This window comes from Podarcis vaucheri (assembly GCF_965113315.1).
Source record: "Podarcis vaucheri genome assembly, chromosome: 12".
NCBI classification, from domain to species: Eukaryota; Metazoa; Chordata; class Lepidosauria; order Squamata; family Lacertidae; genus Podarcis; species Podarcis vaucheri.
Genome location: NC_138750.1, coordinates 54,812,931 through 54,839,746, shown reverse-complemented (window position 1 = coordinate 54,839,746; position 26,816 = coordinate 54,812,931). Strand labels below are relative to the sequence as shown.

Here is a 26,816-nt window from a genome sequence, read left to right as displayed (position 1 = left end):
TTCTGATCGGCAAGTCCTAGGCTCTGTGGTTTAACTCACAGCGCCAGTAGTGAAGTTTGAAATGCCACTTTGGCTCAGCCCTAGAATATCTTTCAGTTTTATATATGGTTTTGGACAAGAGCACACGAGCCTGAGGATAGCTTCTGATTGCAAACCACAGTCTCTGCTCCAAAGTCATTCTTGTGCGAGTTCTCTGTTTTTCTTATGGGTTTCTCAAAACAGTGAAACTGTAAAGCTGCGGTGGCTTCGGTTGCTCTGACACCTCCGACTGCTTTGGGTGGACGTGATGGTACGAGGCTTTCTCAATCACGGTGAAAATGTACAAAAAGCCCTAATTGATTGAAAAGCATCTTCTGCGGTTATTTCAGGCAGTGCCTGGGAGCGGGCGGCAATCGGCAGCGAATGTTAGAAAGCGCACTCCAGTCTTTAAGAGACCGTGTTTGTCAACCCATTATGTTGTAATACCTGATTCTTCGTATTGCATTGTGGAGAGAGCCCAATTACCAAGAGGAAAATAAAGTGCACACTGATTAAAACATCGTCGACGAGCAATTTCTGCTAAAGGTAGTGGCTTTGGGCGCTGCACAATGAACACTTATGAAGCACTCTTGTGCCTTTTGAACTGATAACAGGAGAAATTAGCATTGCCAATGCTGCCCTCTGCCAAGTTCTCCCACTTAAGGCTAATTTTAAAAACAGAACCCTTAGAAGAATGAAGTTGTGTATGTTTTAGAGGAAATAAAGCCGGGCAGGGAGATTTGTATGAATTATGGGATTGAGGGTGCACTGAATATTCATCATTGTTGATGGGAAAGGGGGTTGCTGAGTGTGGGGGGGGGGCGGTGTACCTCCCAAACAGAGATTTACAGCCTGTTATTCTCCCCTCTTCTGATGCTGATGTTTTACTGACATCTTCCTTTGCCTTGACGTCCTTCATCTTCTAGTAATCCCAGTAATCAGGGATCCTGTGCAGAACATAATGGCATGGCAGGACCATGTAAGCAACCTGTTTGGGTTGTGACGGTGTCCCAAAGCCAGCCTTGTATCCTCAGATGTTCCTTGTTTTGTCGTGCTGTAGGAAGGGGACATGGGTGGTGCTGTGGGTTAAACCACAGAGCCTAGGACTTGCCGATCAGAAGGTCGGCAGTTTGAATCCCCACGACGGGGTGAGCTCCCATTGCTCAGTCCCTGCTCCTGCCAACCTAGCAGTTCAAAAGCACGGCGGGAAGGTAAATGGCGTTTCCGTGTGCTGCTCTGGTTCGCCAGAAGTGGCTTAGTCATGCTGGCCACATGACCCAGAAGCTGTATGCCGGCTCTTTCGGCCAATAAAGCGAGATGAGCGCCGCAACCCCAGAGTCGGTCACGACTGGAGCTAATGGTCAGGGGTCCCTTTACCTTTAGGAAGCTTAGGAACATAGGAAGCTTCCTTATGCCCTATTAGTCCATCAAGCCCAGAATTTATTACACTCTTTCTGGAAGGGGCTCTCTAGGAATCTTTCCCAGCCCTGCCTGGAGACGTCAGGAATTGGAGCTGGGATCTTCTGCATGCACACAGTACGTGCTCCACCACAAAGACATGACCTTTCCACTTAATAATATTAGTTGAAACTAACTTTGTTCCTGATTCAGATGTGGTTCTCTGATTCAGAGAACCGCCATCCACCTGCATGCACAACTGTTGAACTGCTGCTGTCAGTGTTGGAAAAGAAATGTGCGCAGGTAGGGTTTGTAAGCTTTAGGTGCACTTCCAGTCTGCACCTCTATGAACGCTCCTGCTCAGATACAGCAATAGCTATGAGAAGTCTGTGGTAGGGGCATATCTGTAAGGTCTGGATCTGCATTGAGAAGGGATAACAGGCTCTTGCCACTGTATTTGGGCCTAGTACAAAGGGTTAATTAGCTGGTTGCTGCCTTCTAGTCTGATCTATGAGTCAGTGGCAGACAAAATCAATCCCAGGGAGTGTTGTGTTGAGCTACTCAAGTCAGTGCTTGATGGTTCTTAGACAAATGAGTAAATTGGGGTGGGGAACCTTTCATATCATGGGCAAATCTATGGGGCCTGTGTGTCAGTGGTTGGTGCTGTCAGAGGTACAATTTGGACTGGGGGATGGGAGCTCAGAATCAATTTATAATAACTTAAAATATGCATTGAGTCCCCATGCCCTTTGCAACAGGAAAACAACAACATGATTTCAAGTAAATTTACTGGGAAATTATAGCAGTGTTTGAAGGCGTGTGGTTATAGTATGAACTCAACAAACCGAAAGCATTTTACACTGGTACCTCGGGTTACATACGCTTCAGGTTACAGGCGCTTCAGGTTACAGACTCTGCTAACTGAGAAATAGTACCTCGGGTTAAGAACTTTGCTTCAGGATTAGAACAGAAATCGTGCTCCGGCAGCAGGAGGCCTCATTAGCTAAAGTGGTGCTTCAGGTTAAGAACGGACCTCCAGAACGAATTAAGTACTTAACCCGAGGCACCACTGTATTTCCTTGCCTCCAAATTACCGCAGTCAGTGACGACCATGTGTGAACTGCCTTGTCAACTGCCCTGGGGTGTACGTATGTTATGAAGAGCAGTATAGAAATTGGCTTTAACAGATAAATCAGCCTTCCCCAATTTAGTGCCCTCCAGATGTTTTGGACTACAACTCCATCAGCCCTCACAATTGCCTGTGCTGGCTGGGACTGATAGGAATTGGAGTCCAATAACATCTGGACGGCAGCAGGTTGCGGACGGCAGAACTATATATTTTCATGAGTTAGGGTTGCCATATTTGAAAAAGTGAAAATCAGGACACAAAAGCTGTGGAGTTTTTTTTTAATTTTGCCCCAAAACTGTTGAGTTTTTAAAAAATCTATTTTAAAGGAAATTTGCCAAAAATCTACACTTCTAAGTCTTTCTAAATCTACATTTAAGCTAATTCCACCCGGACACTGTTTCCGACGGCCAGATCCCGGCAATGTCTGGGAAATTCCAGACACAGGGCAACCCTACATGAGTCTACATGAGCCTTAGGTTCTCAGTTCTTACTGAGAAAGAAAAACTATATCTGGGCGGAAACGCTTCACAGTGCAGGTATGAGCTCCTTCGCCAGATGTTTCTAATATAGAAATGTCCCTGCATATGAAAAATGAGATATCAAGGTGAATGCTAGGCTAGATTCCTCCTCCTTAAGATGTACAGGGAGGGACAGAGGGTTGTTTTATGTAAGCTATGTATATCTCTCCTTTCTGTATGGTAAGGTACTGAGCCTTGTGAACTTCTGCCTGCAGTCTGAAATAGAGGGCTGAAGCAGAGGGAGAGCTCTTCACAGAGAATGAGGCTGTAGTTACACAATTTAAATTCCTGTCTCCAAAAGCAACTCATGGAAAGCTACGCTCACACCCCAGTTTCCATTTGTATGCATGAATTTATTGCCTCGCTTGATGTTTTCTACCTTATAAATTACAAAAACCACTGATTCAATAAATATTAGTATGATGAATACTGCCTTGGCAACTCAGCGCTTGACATAAAACAATTACAAACAGATTACATAAGCATCCCACAGTGGGGGATCTTTGCTGTCAATAAAAGTATTATTGTTGCAGCAAACATAATGAATTGTTTGGAATTCAAAAGAAAGTTGTGTGTGTGTGTATTTGCACACATAGACATACACATACACATACACATGCATACAAATCTGGTTGAGCAGGGAACAGGCCTGGCAGTTGTCTGTGATGTGATGTAGTTATTTCTTTTGGAAAACAGTTATCCATTTTCTTTCTTTTACTGATTTTAATGCAGAATTCCTGCCCACGTGTTCTCAAATTCTGTAAATTATGTTTGGGGATGGGGGGGGTAAGTTCAGTTTAATGCAAACCTTCCTAATTTGTACTTTGCAACCCAAAATAAAGCTTTCCTTTGGAAGTGACACTTCTCTGAATTTTGGGATGCAGTTTTTCCAACTGAATAATGTATTCAAAAAATATGTCTATTGTGGAAAATTCTGCATAAGATGCATGTTTGTGGGAAAACAATGAATTATGCATTATATAGGGAAATTGCTTGCAAAAGTGGATATGTAAGGCAAAAATCCTTGCAAAAATGTGTACATTGGATATGATTGCTCTAAAACGCTGATGAATTTTCAAGAGAACTTTTTTTTTTTTTTGAGGGGGTGGTTATAATGTAATGATATAGATAAAATGTAATGTTAAAAATGCTGTGGGAAGGGGGTAAATAGGATTTATTTATTGCCTTTGTAAACATAGAACCTTGGAGAAAAGCTGGAGTGGATCTCATATGCTTCTGGTTGACCAACTCAGAGATTTACTGTATTTTTTGCTCCATAGGGCGCACTGGACCATACGGCGCACCTAGTTTTTAGGGGGGGGGATCAAGAAAAAAAATATTTCCTCCCCACCCCATAGAGCAAAGAAGCCAAGACAGCAAGCGGGATCCATCCTGCTGGCTGTCTTGACTCTCCTCAGCCGGGAGATGCACACACATTTCCCCTTAATTTTTGGAGGGGGAAAACTGCATCCTATAGAGCGAAAAATACGGTAACTCCTACAGGTTCTGAGAAAAAGGTTAACTGCCCCCCACCCCAACTCCATATGCAGGAACAGTTCCTGAGATGTGGCAATTCTGTCTCCACTTCCCCTTTCCAACTGGATTTATGGCTGCAATCCTTGGCCCATTTACCAGGGAGCAAGCCCCACTGAACTCAATGGTTTACTCGGAGCGGAGTAGACATGTATAGGATTCTGCTGTTTTGTGTCATGTTACATTTCATTGATTATGCAGAGTGCCTCAAGTGTAACTGCTGCATCTTGTTGTCTTTTGCATAAAGCCCCAATTAGTGCGAAAGAGCTGTATGAATAAAATTATTTGTATCATGCTTGCAATTTGTTTGGGGGAGGGAATGTCGGTTTTAAAGAAATGAAAAGTTAATGCGGCTGATTTCTTGCACTGCTTAAGGTCCTCCCTTGTCCATTATGGACTGTTTTTGATGCAGACAAAATTCCAGCTCCCCTGATTGTATCAATGTGATCTTTTGGCCTGTGGAGAATTGATTAAAATACATGCCCAGCATTTACTTTCAGCACTTTCTCAAGCCCAGGGTACAGTTTGGGGCTGGGGGGGGGGCGGGGGCGCTGAATCAATTTGTAGTAAGTTAAAATATGCATTGAGTCCCATGCCCTTTGCAGCAGGAAATCAGTAATATAATTTCAAATAAATTTACTGAAAGATCATAGCAGCGGTTTGAAGGGGGTGGTTATAGTATGAACTCGGCAAACGGAAAGCATTTATTTCCCCGCCTCCAAATTACTTAGCCAAAAAGCTTTCTTTTGTCTTTACTGCTATTTCAGTCTGAAATGAAACATTTTCCTCTGTTTCTGCTGTGCTGTTCCCCGCAGTGAGGGAACTGTCCAGCCATGGCAGGTGGGGTAATAACCGTGACATCAATAATATTAGGCTCATCAAGCACGGGCAGTAAAACATGAGGATGTGGCATGAGCCAAATGCAAAGAGCTGGAAATAACTATTGTTTAAAAAAACCTGTTCTGCTTGTAATTGCTTTTTTAAACAGCAGGGAAAGCCCCTCCTCAAAGCTCTCCTTAGCAAACCATTGAAACCAGGCAGAGCATTGTTAATGTGTTTCAGTAGCAAGGGGAGTTAAGGCAATTTGATGTAGTTGTACAATGGCCACACACATCACCCAAAAAGGAGAGCCAAAGAGAATCTAGATTTTGCATAAAATTTGCATATGCTCATTTGTTTGTGTCATGCAAATTTAGAAACAGTTGTTGTAATTTAAATAGAAATGCAAACTATCTGATCATAGTGGGGAAGACTCTGATCAGGTAATCTGCATGCCTGTTTAGTCTGTTCTCCAGGTGCCAACCGTTGACAACACACTTCAAGGTCCCTGCTCTCTCTTCTTATGTTTTTTAATCTTCAAACTATATTTGGACCAGGCAGCCCTGTAAAGAGAGGGCAGCCCTCCTGACACACAGCCACTCTGCAGAGTTGCCAGAAAGACCTGTGCAGTGAGAACAGCTTGGGCGTCTGGGCACAAATCTGCTTCTCTTTTGGTTGGGAGCATGGTGTGGAGACTGGCTCCTGCATTCCCTGGGTTTGGGCCTGGAAATAAACATGACAGTATGTTACTCCCAGGAAAATGAATTTAGGATTGCATTTATAGCTTACCTCAAAGGAGAGGTGAACATTGTTGTTGTTTAGTTGTGTCTGACTCTTCATGACCCCCTGGACCAGAGCACGCCAGGCACTCCTGTCTTCCACTGCCTTCCGCAGTTTGGTCAAACTCATGCTGGTAGCTTCGAGAACACTATCGAACCATCTCATCCTCTGTCGTCCCCTTCTCCATGTGCCCTCCATCTTTCCCAACATCAGGGTCTTTTCCAGGGAGTCTTCTCTTCTCATGAGGTGGCCAAAGTATTGGAGCCTCAGCTTCAGGATCTGTCCTTCCAGTGAGCACTCAGGGCTGATTTCCTTAAGAATGGATAGGTTTTCAAATTCTTCTTTGGCTCAGATTGCAGAAGGGGTCTTCTGTCCTTCAGCCCTGCTTTGAAGGTCTGCCTCTAGGAAAACATGGGTCAGAGCCCCCCAGAAAAATTCCAGGCGGGATGAGATGGTCACCTGCAGGAGTATGCTTTGGGCTCCTGCTCCCAGTTTTCCCATGGGCCAGTTTTTCAAAAGTGTGTCCTCACAAAATAATGGAGATATGTTTCACCTTGACTTTCCTAGTGGAGAGCTCTGAAGAGCAAATATGCATTGGTTCAGCAATTAATTGCTTGGGTGAGAAGCAGTCTGTTTCACTTCCGATATAATGTGAGTTGTGAGCAGTTCCTTTGTCTCTAAATGCTGGGGACAGCTGGTTTGAAACCTACCCTCCTTCCTCAGGCTACCGTGCCCGAGTGGCAGAAGAAAGGAAAGGGCATGGAGCAGTGGGCCAGTCCTCCCCACTGTTCACCCTTCTCTACCCACACCAAACTAACTCATCAACCTCCTACCCTCCTCTTGAGGAGCTCAGGACCTTGTTCTACACAGGGTTTAGTCCCTAGCAGTTTTAACATGCAAACCTGGGAGTTCTTGTCTTGGCTTGACACAGGGGTGAGGAACCTCAGGTCCATGGCCTGAATGCAGCCCTCCAAGCCTCTCTGCCTGACCCTTAGTCTCTCATAAGAGCACATAACTTCCCCAGACAAAATGGCCCTGCTTCCAAGCTCCTTAAGAGATTTTTGTCTGACAAGAAGATGTCCTTCACCTCCTCTGGCCTCTTCTACAAAGGTAATGTTTCCATTTAGTGCTCTGCCTCCTTTTTTCTCTGGCCCAACCCCACAACTGGCAAATGGCCCTCAGGGATTGCCGGCCCTCCAACATCCCACTGATCAAAATGGGGGTCCTCGTTTTTTGTCCCCAAGCTGTTGCGGTGTGTGTTTTTCTTTTTGTGAATCTGGATTACAGGGTTTTCTCAGGGTGGTGGAGGGTGTGTGTGTTTTGTCCCACTGGAGTAGCCCTTCCGATAGGAAATGCTCTGCAGGAGGGGACACAAAAATGGAAGGGTCCGGGAGGGTCAGTTGCGGGGGAGTGAGAAATGTGCTTATTTTCTCTGGGATTTCTCTGTTTTTTTCTGATGAATGTTGGAGGGTATGTATTAGTGAGCAGGTTAGCTTGGGTATCTGACAAAGGGCAGTGAAGCCAGAGGAAAGGGCAGGGACTAATTAAGGAGCGGAATCCACCATCTTCACGAGATATGTGTGTGTGTTGCTGCATAAAATCAGTGCTGCTGACAGGAAGGGGAGGTTCACGAAGGGGTTGTGACCAATCCCAGAGGAAAGCATGGAGTAAGGCCAAGAGCCAAGTAAAGATGCTTTGGCCAAACGAGGCCATGAGTTTCCCAGAGAGCTGCCGTAGCTCAAAGGTCTGTAGTTTGAATTTGCCTGAGTCTGATGACCCTGTCAAAGTGCAATGGAAATTATTGTAAAAATTGCACAGTTAATTAAATGCAATCTTGTTCCTTCACCCTTTGCTGCCCCGAAGTGCCACTTTTAATGAGCATATTTGACGCTGATTTTTCTGTTCTCATTGGGGCCGTATGTGTCTGTCTGTGTGTTCTGCTTATGAAATGAGCATGCTGGAAAAAGGGGGGGGGAATAAACCCATTTAGGATTATTTCCACCAGGACAAACAACAGCAACTGAAAGGGCAGCGCTACAAAAGCCCAGCTGTTCGGAGTCAGGCCTCTGAGATTTGCGAAGAGTTAAGTGACTTGCAAACGGACAAACAGTCAAAGGACGGGCCTCCGGTCCCGCCAGTAGAGGAACAAGAGGTAACCGTTTGCCGCCTGCTTTCTGCATGCTGTCCGTTGCTGGAACTCTGTAGTGCATGCAGTAGAAATTGGCGAGGGTTGCATGGGGCGTGCGGGGGGGGGGTGTCATTTCCTTTATAAATGAGCCTATCCAGTGCCAAAGAAAAACAACGCAGAATGGCCACTATAGCTGTGGTAAGTATGGAGAGAATTAAAAGCAGAGAATTCATGCAATGTCCAAGAATGGAATTCCAGGATGCACCATTTGGAAAAACAAAAACAAAAAGCTGAGTACAATTGCCAAGTTTCAGGCTCAGGCTATGAGCTGGGTTCTCTGCTATAGCCTGAAATCATGTCTATCATTTGGAGGAAAAGCTGGACATATAGCAGTTTCCATCCTAAGCATAAATTCAGTTGCACATAGCATACATTCACAAATGCAACCATCCTACAGAGCACGGGGGAGGAAGTTGCATAACTGGAGGTGCGTGAAGTTTCTGCTGGGGGTGGAACCACACATATGAGTTAACTGAGGCAGCAAGCTGTTTTTCTGCTTAAAAGGTACCTTGCCTGCTCAGCCTGTCATAGAAACATTAAATATATCCCCGGCTGCATACAGAGCACATGCATATAACTTTGTTGAATTGCAGACCACGTTTTTACAAAGTTGAATATTTAGTAGTTAGGGGGATGGTTTTACCCCATACAGCATGAGAATCGATGCACACTGACTAAATGAACAAGAAACTCATTGCCTGGGACCCAGGTGCACTCTATACAAAACAAAGTGGGAAAAGGAAAATGGCATGCTTCCATTTCAAGTTGGACTTTCTGAATGGCCTGGTCGTAAGAAGCAGCAACAGCAACAAGCTTGCTTTCCTCCGCCACCTTTAAATGTGCGCGGAACACAAATGCCATCTCCAAAGAGCACAATTAGATTCTATTTGTGACTGTTTAAGAGGGAGATCAAAGAGCATGGCACCTGTCCATGGAACAGTGAAAAATGAGGCAGAAGTTCATGTGAGGTGACATACGCCAGCAACAACGCCCAAATGATGCTATTTTTGAAGACTTAGCTCCGTGTGGGACGGCACATACAACTGGGACCCACAATTTCATGACCAAGCCCTAGGAAGCAGTCAATGGCTAAACTGTCTGGTGGCTCATATGGCAGCTAGCTCAAGCGCATGGGGCAACCCAGGAAGTACGCCAACAGCTTTGTCAAGCCGCCAAGAGAAGAGTTGGAGGCAATGCAGAAATCACAAGCAGAATTCACAAAGAGAATCCTATGCACTGGAGTAAGGCCAAGCGGAAAGCTCCGATTTCTGAACTTTTGGCTACAAATTGAGGAACAGGGGTGAAACTGAGGCCTAAATAGAGGAGGGACAAGTCCAAATCAGCGCTCCGCACCATCAGCTTCTTGATATTTTCCGTACCACAAAAGTGTTTCACTGCCCCAGCCCCCACCTCTGTTTATATGGATGACTCTAAAATGGCTCTTAGATCGCTTGCAATGCACTGTTGTTGTTGCTTTTTAATTGTGCTGCTTCGTTTCTGTTTCCTCTCTCATCCCTCCTGCGGCTGGGCTGCTGAGTTTTGCAGATATTATAATCTTTCCTTTTGTCACTGTCAGGTTATCAGGCTGGGGCTTATGCATGCTGATGCAACAACCAATGTATTTTCTCTGTTCACCTGCTCGGCTAATCTAATGTTTTCTTTTTGGAGTCTCTTTAAGGGACTTAAAGCTGAACCATGTGAGAAGGGGGTGTGGGGGTCCTTGGTGCCTTTCCCCTCTCATTTTGAAGCCTGGCTGAGCTGTTTTAAAGATCAGAGACACAGTGCTATTAGAGACGGTGCTTAACTCTTTCCTCCAGTGAGGCGCCCCTCAATGGGCTGGTGTGTTAATTTGGGGGTTGTTGTGGGGATGTTTTCTCTGATAGGATTGGGGTTGGGGCAGGAGGGATCTGAACTGAAGGATGGGTTTGAGCACACTCTCCCAGAGCAGTAAATCACCATCTTCAAAGCAGGCCCTCGTCATCAAAGCAAACATTGCAAGCAATACTGCATTGCCTGCCTTGTGCCGAGTTTACCGTATTTTTCGCTCCGTAATAGACACTTTTTCCCCTCTTAAAATCTAAGGGGAAATGTCTAAGGGGAAATGGAGCGAATGTGTGGTCCCTGGGGCTGGGGGTGGGGGAAACCCGGGCTTCCCCTGCCAGTCCCGACTAGCTCCTGAGCAGCTCTGGGGTAGCCCGCGAAGCCTCCGCAAGGCAGCGGGGAGCCTTTATCCCGCTGCCCTGGGGAGGCTTCGCGCGGCTATCCCTGGATTTTGTGGGAGGTGGGGGAAGGGACAGAGCGAGGCTCTCTCACTTTGCCCACCTGCTGCAAAAGCCCCCAAGAGCCGCTTTTTTTTTTCTTGAATTCCCCCCCCCCAAAAAAAGTAGGTGCGGCTTATGGTTGGGTGCGCCTTATGGAGCGAAAAATACGGTACTCCTTCTTTTCAAAGTGTGGTGTGATAGTTCCAACTCCCCCTGCCTTCTTTTCAAGCATTTTAGGAAGAGTTTGGATTTGATATCCTGCTTTATCACTACCATAAGGAGTCGCAAAGTGGCTAAGATTCTCCTTTCCCTTCCTCCCCCACAACAAACACTCTGTGAGGTGAGTAGGGCTGAGAGACTTCAGAGAAGTGTGACTGGCCCAAGGTCACCCAGCAGCTGCAGGTAGAGAAGCGGGGAATCGAACCCGGTTCCCCAGATTACGAGTCTACCGCTCTTAACCACTACACCACACTAGCTAATAGGAGAAGACAGACAAACAGGCATCCTGGAATGTTTTATCAAAAAGTAATCAGTTTCTAAGGGCATCACTAGATGAGACATTGAAGAAGAAGAAGAAGAAGAAGAGTTTGGATTTGATATCCCGCCTTCCACTCTCTTTAAGGAGTATCAAAGCGGCTCACATTCTCCTTTCCCTTCCTCCCCCACAACAAACACTCTGTGAGATGAGTGGGGCTGAGAGACTTCAGGGAAGTGTGACTGGCCCAAGGTCACCCAGCAGCTGCCTGTGGAGGAGCGGAGACGCGAACCCGGTTCCCCAGATTACAAGACTACCGCTCTCAACCACTACACCACACTGGCTCTCATTGGAGATCTTTACAGCTCCTAGGGGCTTTTGGATTGGGACCTCAGTACTGCAGATGGTTAATTACCCCACCACCACCACCACCACCACCATTCCACCCAGAGCTATTATTTCCCTACTAAGGAAAACTTAGGTCACACCATAGATTAAAAAGCACATTGCTTTTCCGCAAAGAATCCTGGGAGTTGTAGTTTGCAGTCTCTCAGAGCTACAGCACCCATAACAAACTGTAGCTCTCCCATGATTCTTTGGGGGAAGACATATGCTTTAAATGTATTTTTAATGTATGCAGCCTTTGTTACTTCTTGTCTAGTTTGGGCTGTAGTCATCCGTATAGCTTGGTTTACCAAACCTTTTCTTAGAAAAGGGTCCATCTTGGTCTCCCTTCATAATCCATCTTTGAAACAGGATCTCAGTTCCTGAAAATGGCCCCATCTTTTATGTTCCCAGGAAGTCTGCAGCAGCCAAATAATCAGCTGCTCAGATGTTTTCATTTCCATTGCAGAAGGGTTTGGTTTTTTTTAGGAGCATTCTTCACGTAAATCTCCAGAGAGCTGTTATTTCTGCCCTTAATCTCTTCTTCTGAAGGTAGTGCTTTCTCTCTGTCTGGTGGATTCATTTGAATTGGGGCGGGGGGAGGGGTGGGAGAGAAGCAGGAGGCTGCAATTAGCCACAAGGTAAAGATCATCTCTTCTCTCAGACATTGCTGAAGAGGCAGATTTGTCCATATGGAGGCAGTTCCAGATTGCTCTTTGAAAGTGAGGTGGTTGATATTTCTCCCTTTTCATCCTGGAATATCAACCACACAAGCAACAACAAACCCAACACCCTTTGTGCTTTGGCAGCACAGGAGCTCATGAAAATGTTTAAAGACCCAGGACGCAATAAGATTTGAACCACCAAGTGGGAGCAGTAAACATTTTCTGCCTCTACTTGCTGAGGAACCTATGAGCACATATTCCAGGAATCTTGCCTTCTGCAAAGGATTCTGGGCCGTATTCTAGAATGTGCTTTCAGATGGTGGAAGCCTCTGGCCAAGCTGGTAGGCCTTACTGTCACCATAGATGAACTGGGAGTGTGTCAGAAAAAACATGCCTGAAATATGCTAACCCAGTTCTACCAAGGAGAAAAGTGTGGCTGGATGCTCCTAACTGCACCAAGAAAACTAGATGTTAGGAAGAAGCACTCTAGACTTCTCCCGGACATGCTATTTTCCTCTGTATTTGAACCTCCCTCCCCCCCCCCAGTTAAGGATTGGTGGGTAAATTTATTCAGTTCTTGGGAAAAGGTTATGAACCTGCACCCATGACATGTTATAAGTGGAATAAGGAGGTAAGCCACATGGCACGTTAGTTTTACATTTCTGTATTTCTATTGGGAAGGGCTATATATTAACAAAAGCTATTTTTTAAACAAAAAGTATTCAGTTCTCATTTAAACACACTCTTACTAAATTTGCATTTTTCTGAACCTATATGCAAACAGGAACACAGATCTCCTTTGAAATTGGCACTTATCTTAATCTTGCCCATCGCTAAGCAAAAACGTCGCCTTTATTACAAAATGCTGCTGTGCAGTTGTTTCATTTTTACATATTTCGTTCATTTGTCGTATGCTGCATCCCTTTTGCAATGGTCACTGTGTTGTATGAAAATGCATGAGCAAATCTTTTCTTCCTTTCATCCTCTCTCCAGCTGGCTGAATCATCCATCGCTGGCTCCTTCTTTAAAGCACAGCCACTTCCGCTAAGAGGAGACTGATTAATGTTCTTCCTCTCCTCACCTTTGCCCCTGTTTCTCCCCTAGAAGTTTGATGAAATCAGTCTGTCGGAAGGAAGCACAGTGGACCTGGCAATCCCGCCAGAGCTTCTGGAGCAGATGCCTGAGCTGGCAGAAGAGATGATGGAACCAGAAGACTGTTTCCCAGAACGTAAGGCTGGGCTGCTTTCATTTCTTTTTCTGAATTTAAGCTAGAAACGCATTATCAGAACTGCCACAGCTTTCCTGGGCTATTCCACTTCAGGTTGAAGCTGGAGAATCACAGAAAAGAGGGCAGGAACTTGCTATCTGCTGCTGCCCCAGAGGGCAAGAGTAGATCTAAACTTGCAGGAAGCAGATCTAAACTTCCAGATCTAAATTTGTTGGTTGAACATTACTGATGAAAACTGATGATGGAGAGAGTAGTTTAATTATGGAACTAGTTACCTGCAAGAAGGAACCTGGGAGAAATTTGATTCCCTTCACACTGAAAGATGAACTTACCTAATTTGTGCTTTCCCAAACAATATGTGAAACAAAAATCTCACATTAATGAAACCACCGTCAAAGCACAGATCACACCTGTCTCCATTGACTAATCCACAGAAATCAAGGGTCCTGCAATCTCCAGCACCGCCGTGGTGCAAAAAACATGCATCCAAGGCACAGATCCTTTAGGGATCCCCGAGGCCCTTGGGATCCAGGAGGGTTGATGGCCCCCAAACGAGGCATCACAGAGGGGAAGGGAGAAGCTGTTGTGAGGCTGTCTCCTCCACCCACTGGCCCCGTAGCAGGTGTGTGTGTGTGTGTGTGTGTGTGTGTGTGTATTTGTAGCTGCCCCAGTTCCACCCTTGCGTCTCACCACTGGATTGCACCAAGCCGACTCACGGGTGTTTCCTGTAACCTTGAGCTGATTGCATCAGTCAAGATGCCTTTTTCACTCTTAAGATGAAAACATGCCTGTGTTTGGTAAACACTCAACTCCACCTGCCACTGAAAAGACAGGGATGCAATGTAGATTTTTGCTGTCTAATTCTCCAGTTAACAAATGCAATCACTTGACAGCCTTGAGTCTCTGTTGCAACTGATTGTTCCATGAGGTTCTTCCTGATGTGTTGGAAGGTGGGGAGGGATGGAGGAGTAGGAGAATAAGGTGAGCTAAACTGTCATATATCCACGAGCGTGCATATCCCAGAGGATTATTTAATTCAGAAACAGGCCTGCTTAGTGGGGATCAGGTGGGGATAACTTGCAAGAAATGCAAGAGCCCCTAAAGTCAGCAGAATGGCATTTTGGCATGTGAAGGATGATCAAATGAGGTAGCAGAAGCCCTGCAAGGGAAGGGGATGTCTGTAGTTCCCAGGCATTTTCTTGGCAGCTCTTCTTAGATATAACAGCTTAACATGAATTCACTTGTCAGAAAAGGGTGTGGTATGACGATGCAGGCATTCCAGTGTATGCAATTCTTCAGTTGTTTGTTTCTAGATGTCTCCTGTTTTCAGTACAGTCATACCTCGGGATGAATACGCTTTGGGTTAGGCAAATTCAGGTTGTGCTCCGCAGCGACCCGGAAGTAAGAGAGCACGTTACTTCCGGGTTTCGACGCACGCACATGCGCAGACCGTCAAAATGACGTCATACGCATGCGCAGGCGCGCCGAAACGCGGCACGTGCAGACGCGCCGAAATGCGGCACGTGCAGACGCGCCGTCGCGTCTTGCGTTCCATTTGGGATGTGAACCGGGCTCCAGAACGGATCCTGTTCGCATCCCGAGGTACCACTGTTCTTTTTTTTTAGTATAGCGTAATGCACAAAATAAATAGTTCAGTAAGACAATGACTCAAGCATCTCACCCTCTTCTTGGCTCCAGATCCATTTCAATCCAGCTTTGGCCTCTGTAGATGACCTGTGCCAGAAACTGGACAGGGAGAATACTTTTCTGTTGGTTGTGCTGGACCTCTCAGCACCATGCCACTGAACAAGGCCAGTTTCCAGACCAGTTTCGTTCTAGACCTTTCTGGATGGCTTGTTCCAGATGGTGGTGCTCAGGGCTCCAGCCCCTCTCTGGCGGGCGCCATTGCCATTGCCATTATAAAAGAACAAGGGTGACATTCATGGTGAGCTCCAGCATGTGGATTCCTATTCCATACCTTAACAGGTGGCCTTTGCGGTCCTACATGCCCCTACCTTGTTCCCCGTGCTTAATATTTAGATGTAACCACTAGTGGAGGTGATTTGGGGTTTGGCACCACCAGTTTGCAGATGACACCCAACTCTATCCCAGCTGTCCACCTCATTCAAGTGAGACTGTGGAAATCCAGAACCATCGGACTGGATGTGGGAAAACAAACAGCACCTTAATCCAGACCAGACAGAGGTGCTCTTGGTCAGTACATCAGAAGAGGGGTAGGTCTTCCCTTGAAAATGCAGGCATATGGCTTGGAGGGGAGGGGTTCATTTGGACCCGGCTTTGAATTTTGGTGCTTTGCCCAGCTGAGGCTGGTGTGCAAAACACACCCATTTCTGGAGATTTCTGCAGTTCTGGCCTCAGTGAAACATCTTTAGTTACATCACATCTGGATTAATGTCGTGCGCTCTAGATTTTGTGGCTGACTTTAAAGAGTACTCAGAAGCTGCAATTGGTCCAAAGTGCTCTGACCAGGGTGTTAACTGGGACCACATATAGGGAGGACACCACACACCCACCCCTTGAAGCAGCTGTATTTCAACTTGTTTCTGTGGGTAATTGTGATGAGTCTTAAAGCCAGGCCAGCTCTGCCAGCTCTGGCCACAGTTAGCAAATGGATAATCAACTCCTTAAACATAATTCCTAATCATTCTCTTCCTAGATGTTTAGAAGAGGGGTGGGTATTATGCTACAATTTGTGTTAATCTCCTTAAATGGAGATCCAGAACTTGTATTCTTTTCCACAATCCCACCAGAGATGTCTATAAGTTCCTACCAGCTGGTATCCCCTCCAACGGTATGGTGATAGTGTAGAATTTATACAGGATAACCTCTGTGGTGTTAAGCACTACCTATGAACCATTTTAGGGACGCGGGTGGCGCTGTGGGTTAAACCTCAGCGCCTAGGACTTGCCAATCGCATGGTTGGCGGTTCGAATCCCCGCAGCGGGGTGCGCTCCCGTCGTTCGGTCCCAGCGCCTGCCAACCTAGCAGTTTGAAAGCACCCTCAGGTGCAAGTAGATAAATAGGGACCGCTTACCAGCGGGAAGGTAAACGGCGTTCCGTGTGCTGCGCTGGCTCGCCAGATGCAGCTTGTCACGCTGGCCACGTGACCCGGAAGTGTCTCCGGACAGCGCTGGCTCCTGGCCTATAGATGTGAGATGGGCGCACAACCCTAGAGTCTGGCAAGACTGGCCCCTACGGGCAGGGGTACCTTTACCTTTTTATGAACCATTTTAAATTCCATTTCTTAGTCTCTAACAGAGATTTACCTAAATGGGGATTTGTTCCATCCTGCCTGCCATTTCTGTCCCTTCAGTTTCAATCTCAAACCTTGCCTTCTGTACCATTCGCTTCTAATAGCAATAAGCAATGGTATAGTCTTGAAATTAAACCCATAGCATTACTATTACAGCCTTTCACCAACCCTTTAAACTCTGAAAGTTTATGTGTTGCCTCTTCTCTTTCCACCTTTGGTGGATCTGCCTCCACAGAAGCCGTGGTACTTGTGTTTCTTCCAGTTTATCCCTCCATGTTAAAAATCATGCAAATAATAGATTCCCTGAGCCCACCACCCTCTTAGTGTGGTTTATGTGATAAAAGAGTGGATGGAAAGGCAATGGAATTAAAGGGGTTGGGACTAGAGCGAGTATAGCCACCTTCTAAGTCAACAGCGAAACACTGTCTGGAGAAAAGAGTGTGATATATGTGGGCTATTTTGGAATTATTGCTATTTTTAAAGAATCGGCTACATATGGGCAGACTACGTGATAAGCATCACATCTCCTTTGGCCCTCTGCTCAAGGCTTAGAATATTTCTATTAAATGTACAATAAGTTGGCCATTTCTAGCCTTTAATTCATTTGCAGATGTTTTTCTCTGATTGAGCTTTCCTGAGCTGTGACAACCTGGAATTATCTTCCACTTGTAGCAGCAGTAAAAGCCTGCTGTTCTAGTATACACTACACTCAGCTTGCATGCATGTACACAGACGGAGAGAGATTATATTGTGATTTAAGTTAGGATTTTTGAATGAAAGCCTAGAGCTGGGTGGGGTGGGGCAGGGGACCTGTCCACTATGAAAAGAAAATGACTGCATTCAACGGAAAGGACTTTAAATGTTCCCTATTGTGGGGGGAGGTGACAGTGTCTGTGTGAATGATAAGGATCGTTTAAATGGCGTCAAAAGTATTGCCATCTCTGGAACACATTGCCCAACAGAGCTACAGGGATGCTGGCAACGCTGTACCTGTTGTCAATGAGTCACATCGAACATTGTAAGTTAGATGTTATTCACCATTGACAATAAGTATAGGAAGGAGGCAAAGCTGCTGCTTTAGCTCAGGGATGGGGGACCTATGGCCCTTCAGATGCCATTGGACTACAACTCCCATCATCCTTGACCGTTGGCCAAGCTGGCTGAGGCTGATTGGAGTTGGAGTCTAATAACATCTGAAGGGCCACAGGTTCCCCATCCCTGACTTAGCCAGTTAAGGCCTTTCCCCACAATGCCTTTCAATTCTTCATTTTCATCATAGTAGAACTATTCTTTTCTGTATCTGTTTTTTTTGCAGAACCAAAGGTTATAAATTGGGTCATAGGAACCATGTATTTCAATAAAAACCATAAAGACTAAAATAGATAGTGTACATAATTCATTTTACCAAGACTATGGATAAGCATAGATTGTTGTTGTTTAGTCGTGTCTGACTCTTTGTGACCCCATGGACCAGAGCACGCCAGGCACTCCTGTCTTCCACTGCCTCCCGCAGTTTGGTCAAACTCATGCTGGTAGCTTTGAGAACACTGTCCAACTATCTCATCCTCTGTCGTTCCCTTCTCCCTGTGCCCTCCATCTTTCCCAACATCAGGGTCTTTTCCAGGGAGTCTTCTCTTCTCATGAGGTGGCCAAAGTATTGGAGCCTCAGCTTCAGGATCTGTCCTTCCAGTGAGCACTCAGGGCTGATTTCCTTCAGAATGCATACGTTTGATCTTCTTGCAGTCCATGGGACTCTCAAGAGTCTCAGTTATTTGTAAACTAGCCATGAGCCCGTTTCCTCCAGGTTGCATCCCACTAATGGGCTTAATGTTACTAGGGGGTAGATTTTTGTTCAACACCAAGAGATAGACAGCAAGAGTGGTTTTACAATGGAAACGCTTGCCTCAAGAAGTAGAAACCCATCTACTGGGGTTGCTCTAGCTCTGGGTTTCTTTCATTGAGTAGGGGGTTGGACCAGATGGCCTACAAGACCCCTTCCATCTGTGTGAGTCTATGAAAGTCTGTAACGAAGTGGAAGATGAACAGAAAGACAGAAATGAACTTCAGTAAACTGAAGGGACTGAAGACTGCATTCATGCACAGTAGCACTCTGTACAAGATTAAGATGTTTAATAATGTTGAGGCGAGTAAGGGGTGACATGGTAGAAGTGCCTAAAATTATGCATGGCATGGAGATAGTGGCTAGAGAAAAGTTTTTATCCCTCTTTCGTTGTCCTAGAACTAGGCACATCCAGTGATGCTGAATGTTGTCAGATTCAGGACAGATAAAAGTGTCCACATTGGGAACAGAACTAGGTGGGCTATTGCACTAGGTGAACCATAGACCTGACCCAGGAAGCCTTTCTTTTGTTTTTAAATTGGGACAAGGGAGAGCCCTCCTAGTAGCTCCTAGCATTAAACAACTCTTTCTGGTCTTCCTTTATCATTTCAGCTTGTGTCCGATTCTTCCCGTGCTGTTCAGTAGACACCACAAAATTTCCTGGCAAGATTTGGTGGAGACTGAGGAAAACGTGCTACCAAATAGTTGAACACAGCTGGTTTGAAACTTTCATCATATTTATGATTCTCCTGAGCAGTGGAGCTCTGGTAAGCTTAAAACCTGTTGTTTTCCCTTACTACGTTAGACTTTTAAATATGTGTGGTTGTGTGTTGAGAGAAGACATGCCAGCGAAGCTTGCTTTACTTTAAGATTGGATATAAATTTCAGGCATTTATAATCCCCATCTCTAATAAGAAACGAGCATTAATTAGACCCCTGAGTTCTTCTCTGGCTTGGGTTAAATCCAAGCCAGGGAAGAATTCCTGACATCTCTTGTTTAAAGGATCAGTTGGCAGGTGATGGGAAGCATCTCTGCCCAAGATCCTAGTGCAACACTGCATATAACCCTCCTCACACACCAGGGTTGCAAATTTTCATATTTCTTGCAGAACAAACAGTAGATTCATGAATTCATTGTTTGCCACCATATGGCTTCATTGGTCAATTCTGACAGGGTAATAATCAGTATAAATATTCAGTGGCATGTAGTCATTTATTCACAGAGCCTTTTATTAAAGAAAAAGAATTCCCCCCAAAGACAACATCTGGAGAATGTAGCACTCTAATTCACCACTTTTTACTTCCAGGCATTTGAAGACATCTACCTCGACAAGAAAAAGAACATTAAAACCATGTTGGAATATGCTGACAAGATCTTCACTTACATCTTTGTTCTAGAGATGCTTCTGAAATGGGTAGCTTATGGCTTTAAGAAGTACTTCACCAATGCCTGGTGCTGGCTTGATTTCCTCATTGTAGATGTAAGTATTGTGTTTTCCTTCTGGGTCGGTTCATACAGCAATGTGGAATGAGTTCAGTTTTGAACTATGTGAACACAGTTCACAGTTTGAATGTGGATTGAGTTACATTTGGGTCCTATGAAGGACAGCTTAAAATGCACTTGTGGCATTAGGCTTTTTAAAAAAGTATAAAGTGAAATGATAGAATTTGCCATTCTTTTCACTGTAAAATGAAATCCATAGATGCGAGAGGTAAAGGGATCATTCAGTGGTGACATCTGAGCTGAGAGCCCTTAGCAAAACTCCCATAGAATACCAGACTGTGGGACAGTGATGATTTGTGATAGCAGTCCTCCTTCACTGCATTCACAAGAAACCATTCAAAGTTGATATTTCTGCCAAACTCAAAGTACAGGAATTTTAAATGTATATGGCCACCTCATGCTTTAAGGATTCTCAGCAAGGTAAAAGAAAGGGACACTGTTGTACCAGAACTTCTGAAGAGGGCATATGGAGCAATTGTTTCAAATTTGAGGGAGCTTATTTAGGCTGGTTCTTAGGAAATGCTTCCATCCTAACCATAAAGCTGTTTGGGTGATGAAACTCACCAGGGCATCTCTGTGGCAGGGAAGGTTGGGGTCAAAATAAACATCTTACACAATACCATACATACAGTGACTTCGCCTTCCGTGATCCATTTAATTTATCCACCATTCCTGCATATTTTACTATAGCCATTTTATTCAGTTCTCCTATCTTATATCACTCAAGTGTTTATTATACTGTTGAATTTACCTTAATGCTGCCTGTGTTTTCACAATTATTTTCCATATATTCAGCAAAGATTTTCCACTCCTCTTTAAATACATCTTCTTCTTGCTCTCTTATTCTTTATATTAGACCATCTAGTTCCACATATTCTATCATCTTAAATTGCTAATCCTCCTTAGTTGGGACCTCCCACTTTCCACTTTCCACTTTGGGGCTTTCAAAACTCGGGCCGCCGTTGTTGCATACATAAATAAGTTTTTCTGACACCTAGGAACCTCTGTCTGAATGATTCCTAGCAAAAATGCCTCCGGTCTTTTGGGGAAGGTTGTTTTAAGCATTTTTTTCATCTTATTATAAATCATTTCCCAATATTCTTTAACCTTTTTACGTGCCCACCACATATGAAAAAAGTTCCCTCCATTTCTTTACACTTCCAAAAACAAATCTGATTCTACTTTATACATCTTAGCCAGTCTTCTCAGGCAGAGATTTCTGCCTCAAAAGGCCTTTAATCACTCTGGGGGTTTTAAACCAAGGTTCTCCCAATGTCTTTTTCGGTACAAATGTTGCCTTTGTAACTCTATTTCATGTGCCCTCCCCAGAATCCCTGACCAGATTTTGACTTCAGAGCCTGGAGATTCTATGGACTCTGGGCACATCTAGAGATTCCATGACAGGTTATGGGCCCAAGAGAATGGTATTGGGGGAAGAGCAGGCATCCCTTAAAAGATCTCAAGGCACAGGTGGGTCCCCTCCCCCAAGCAAGGGCTCCTCGTTTTCACTCTTGGTTTGGTTCTTCTCTTTCCCAGCTTCTCTCCTCACTGTGTTCCCAACAGTTGCGGCTCCCAGTGCTGTGGCTGTGACAAGGATGCTGAAGGAATCAGGGCACAAACGTTCCTTCCTCCCAACTGCCTGCCACTCATGCAGTTCACACACTGCTTGGATATGTGGCCCTGGTAGCAGTGTGGCATTCCTTTTTCATGTCCCTTGCAAGTTCTTAGCTATCCAATCAGTCCTGCTGTCGGCACGTGGCATTCTCCTTCAGCTGCCCGAGTCCCCTACATCTCAACAGGGCCCACGGCTGATGTTCGCCTGGGACCCCTTTTAAAATCAAACCCAGAAGATAAGGGCCAAGGACGAAACAGGATGATGCAGCAGTCGCCTATTACAAGGCATGACATTTTGCAGAAAACAGAACAGTGGGAACATTTGAGGCTGGCAGCCACGTCTTCCTGCAGCTGCAAGCATACCCCAGCACCCCAGGACTGCCTTGGGGGGGGGCACTTAGCTTACTCTTTGCTGCAATCAATGCTCACAAAGTGTTAGACATTGCTCCTGTTATTGGGTAGAGGGTTGTTGAGCTATCAAGAAGAATGGTGCCTTGCATACTGCAAAGCTTTGCAATAGTGTGTGGGCCATTGGGGCTGCTGAGTTGTAAACTGTTTCTGCAGCCATCACATTACTAAGTTGGGTTTCATTGGTTTTAGGCCGTTGCATAATAATTACCCATTTGTCACCAGCCATGAAAAGCCCGGATTTTCTACATCTCTCTTAATTCTAGAACCAGGGGCTGACCATCCAATGAAGGTGAAATGTGGGAGGTTTCAGATAGACACAGGGAAGGACTTCTTTGCACAATGCGTTTAGTATTATGGGATTTGCCAGCACAAGCTGTGGTGATGGCCACAAGCTTCAATTGTTTTAAAAAGGGACTAGACAGATTCCTGAAGGAATACTAGTTATGATACTTGCATATAATCTTGCATGTCAGTGGTCTAAACCACTGAGCCTCTTGGGCTTGCTGATGAGGTCAGTGGTTCGAAACCCTGCAACAGAGTGAGCTCCCATTGCTCTGTCCCAGCTTCTGCCAACCTAGCAGTTTGAAAGCACACCAGTGCAAGTAGATAAATAGGTACCACTGTGGCGGGAAGGTAAACGGCGTTTTCGTGCAATCTGGTTTCCATCACGGTGTTCCATTGTGTCAGAAGTAGTTTAGTCATAATGGCCACATGACTCGGAAAGCTGTCTGTGGACAAACGCCGGCTCTCTCGGCTTGAAGTAAGATGAGCGCTGCACCCCACAGTCACCTTTGACTAGACTTAACTGTCCAGGGGTCCTTTACCTTTTCACCTTTGCCTCTGGACACCAGTTGCTGAGGAGCACTAGGGTGGACGGCGGTGGCACTCCCGTCTTACTAGGGGGCTGCTTCCCACAGCAGTCTGCTTGGCCATTGTGGGAACAGGATTCTGGACTAGATAGGCCTTTGGTCTGATCCAGCAGGGCTTTTCTTGTGTTCTTAGGTAGGTTTGCTTAGCAAATATTGGACAAGGCCCTTCTGTAGGTCACACATCTCTCATTTCAGTAGGAAGAGGCTTATTTACACAATCCATGGCATTTGTAGATGCTGCAGACTAATTATGATGTCATTGTTGCCTATACACACCCTTTACAGACCAGGTATTCTCCAGACTCAACTGGTCAACGTCCACCTCCTGTGCAAATGTCTTCCATTGGGTGCTGCCCATCTATTTCCTGCTCATTTATATTCTGCTTTGTCCTTAATATCTTATGTGGTACAGGTAATATTGTTCTCCTCCTTCCAGTCTCCCTATTAATATTTTAATTTACCTAAATTTGGAAACATGGGCACTCCTCCCTCTCACCTTTTGATACCGAGAACCACTTTATTTTGGACAGAGTTCCTATTTTTAAAAAAAGAAAAAAGAAATTCTGAGCAACATACAACGTCACACTTAGCACTTGTGGCTTTTCAAGTGTTGAGAGTAGTGCTTAGATGAAATATGAACCATAATGCATGAGGAGACGTTTCAGTGATTTGAGTAGAATGGAGGAAAAATTTCAGTGAGGTGGACCTACCTTCTGGCTCGAACAGAGTCCCCTTTTAGTGGTTGTTGCCTGTGGCTGAGAATTTTTTTTACTTAAAAGTCAAACTAAACACAAGGTGGGCATTCTGTCCCCTACTATGGAGAGGGGCCAATTTGCATTGCAGTGCAGAGGGAAGATCTAACACATTGCTTGCACCAATTCCCTGATTTCAATAGCTTCCCCTCCCCAAACCTGCAAACAGTGGTGGATGAATCACGAAGCCTTAAATGTCTATGACCATTAAAGGTTCCCCTCTGCAGCTTTTTGCCTCTCTCTTTTTTTGAAAGCTGGCGATTTGATTTGGGGCTATTGCATAGTGGCAAATAGATAGATTCCCTTTTCCACAGGCCCAGTTAAAATTGTGGGGGCCATGTGGCTGCTTTTTGTAAAAGCAAAAAGAGAGAGAGAGTTCAAATGAAGGAACTTTTCCATCATGTGCGGTTTTACCCTGAAATCTAAAAACAAGATCAGCAACTTAAAAGGGCAGGAAATCCAATTCGTTTTTAAAGCCAGTGCTTGGGGGCATTCCTCCCCCTACTCCCTCACCCACTACTTACCCAGCTCTGTGGCAAGTCTTTGACACTGATTTCTACATGTGGCGCAGTAAAAACCATTTCATCATTGTGGATTATTGAAGCAGATTCTCACTTGCTCCCATAATCCATCAACTAAAGACTATTTTTGTCCAGTAGAGAATCCCTGAAGGATGATCTCTGATAATGGGCTCCAATGTATCTCAAAGCAATGTGCCTCTTTCGCAAAAAACAAAAGAACCAAAACTTGAAAAAGCTGTATAAAAAATTGCATATTATCTGTGCAGCCCATGCACCATAACCAGCAAAACCATGTGTGAGATAAAACAAAGCAATTTCTGACAACAGGCGTTCCATCACTTTCTTCTGACCACCTTGCCCAAAGTCAGCTCTCTTGCTGAGTGCCTTTATTTCATATTCCTGGAATTGAGCTTGTAAATAGGTTGCTGAGCAAGAATATGTCATGTCACCGCATCTTTTCAAAAGGCGACTTCAAACATTAACTCCATTATCATAATAGTCCATTGCACTTCAGAAAGTTTTGCCTAGTAACTTGGGCTCTGGATTTTCATGGTCTCATTTCCTTCTTCTCTCATCTCTCTCTCTGTACGTTCCACCCTTAATCTTTCCATGCTAGCTGCCAAACTTCAGGTGCACTTCCCAATTTTCTTTCAAACATGACAGTTCTCCCTCAGTCGAAAATCACAGTGGAGGCCTGCAGACTTGAAACATTTGCTCCCAGGCATGGATTTGCTTCCTTTCCCACACTCTACTCAGACATCTCATGTGATTTATACTAATCACACCAGCAGCATCGGCTGCATAAAAATCCTAACATCATGCATTGTGTTGCACTGTATGATACTAAAGTTACCATAGCCAATACTGTTGTTACTTCCACTTATTCAAATTTAACTTTCCTCTGTTCTCCCCTGCAGCCTCCCCCGCCTCTAAATCTGATCCAGAGGGTTGGAGGATTCGGCAGAACAAAATTTAAGTTTGCACAGGGAGAGGAAGGGAAAGTCTCATTGTGCTAATAAAAGTTTGTACACACAGCGTTGGACAACCCTTGTAGCTGTAAGCCGTGATCACCTGCCACCTTTTTTTTAAGGTGTGCATCAAAAGTTTTTCACATGTGCACCTGTGAATGTGATAAACAGGGTGCTTCAAAAACACATGTATCATACAGGTCCATTATTAGGAAAGCCATGGTCAGCTTTGATCCCCTGTTGAAGGCGCAGAGAGCTACCATTGCTGCTTTGGTGGGGCTGTAACTGTGCCAACTATACTGATTCTGCTCTTCCATGTGGACTGGTGTCAATCAGCATGGTGTGGCCACCCAGGTTGTGTATTTACTGCAAGCGCTTGGTGAAACCCAGTCAACGATCTTCCACTTCATCTGTAATCAGCCCTAGGCAGAGGAAACCCTCAGTGGTCCCATGAATTTGGGGCAGTGGTTCTGGGTCATGAATGGTTCTAGAACAACAATGTGGCTCTAGAGGAGAAGTGGGGAACTAGATCTCACCAGATCACTCTAATAGTTGGATGGGCCTGTCCACCTGTCAGTCACCTGACATTCTTTGACACCAGGTGAGTCAAAGGTCAAGGTGTGGCTGCAAAGGAGGGTTCTTCTTTCACAGCCCCATCTCTTCCTTCGCATCCCTGGCTTGCCTATGGATTATTCCTTTGTAGCCAAAAGTCACCACTTTCCACAGGATGACAGGAAGAGGTACCAAATCCAAAAAGTGCAGACTTTCGGCTGCAGACTAAGGCTCGAGAGCGGACCTTGTGTGCTCATGCTGTGCAGCTGTAGCTAGAATTCAAGCCAGGGATGCAAATAAAGATTCTTCCTTGAACTTTCCCTTGCCCAACAAAATACGAAGTCCGCCCCAGGAAAGGTGGCCGTGGTTTGCTCAAATTGAAATTTCCGAGGCCTGGAGGGCCTAGCTAGTTTCCCCATAGCTGTTCTAGAGCAATAGTGTTTCTAGGGCACAACTCTGCATGCACATCATTTGTCACAGGCAGCAAAGCTCTTCCCTCTCTTTGTGTTTGTGGAGGGTGTGTGTGTGTGTGTGTGTGTGTGTGTGTGTATGCTCTGCCGCTTTCTCAAATGGTTTCCTGGAAAGCTATGCCTCTTCCAGGATTTCCCCATTAAGTGTAGAATGTCTGGCTGCAATACAAGTTTAACAAAATGCATACACGTCTGGGCCAAAAGAGGGAGAGAAAAAAAGAGAGAGAGAGAGAGAGAGAGAGAGAGAGAGAGAGAGAGAGAGAGTCTTCTATACAACGCTTGAGTGGCTAGCAGGTTAACAACATCTCATTCAAGAATTAGACTGAGTGCCAGCCTTCTGCCAAATCGGCTTGAAAAAGAAGTTGCCGTATGGAGTAGATGCATTGATGTCTCCTAATGACTTTTAATTGTTTTCTGGATTTCTTTCCCCTGTTGATTAGCAAGATGGAGGTTTGTGTTGCCTTGGCAGTAATTGCGCAATCTGCTGTAATCAGTTGTTCCCAAACAGCCACCACCAGACTCAAATCGTATGTTGTTGTTTCTAAAAGTCTTTTATGCGAAGGTAGTGGATTTCCAATGCATTTTTGTTATAAGAGAAACAGCAGATTGTTTCAAGAACAATGTGGCACTGGATCTAGCAATAAT

At 45.1% G+C, this 26,816-nt stretch overlaps 1 protein-coding gene across 8 annotated transcripts in view; it reads left to right on the top strand.

Moving 5' to 3' along the window:
* The window catches only part of SCN5A (sodium voltage-gated channel alpha subunit 5), a 223,519-nt gene that overhangs the window by 150,071 nt on the left and 46,632 nt on the right, over window positions 1-26,816 (top strand). For 6 of the 8 annotated variants that reach the window (XM_082192122.1, XM_082192120.1, XM_082192118.1 and 3 more), the window contains exons 17-20: window positions 8,201-8,347; window positions 13,273-13,396; window positions 19,123-19,277; window positions 19,818-19,991. In XM_082192122.1, coding sequence (XP_082048248.1) covers window positions 8,201-8,347; window positions 13,273-13,396; window positions 19,123-19,277; window positions 19,818-19,991 — 600 coding nt within the window. The remainder of the gene's footprint in view (window positions 1-8,200; window positions 8,348-13,272; window positions 13,397-19,122; window positions 19,278-19,817; window positions 19,992-26,816) is intronic. The other 2 variants (XM_082192123.1, XM_082192121.1) reach the window with 1 other exon arrangement.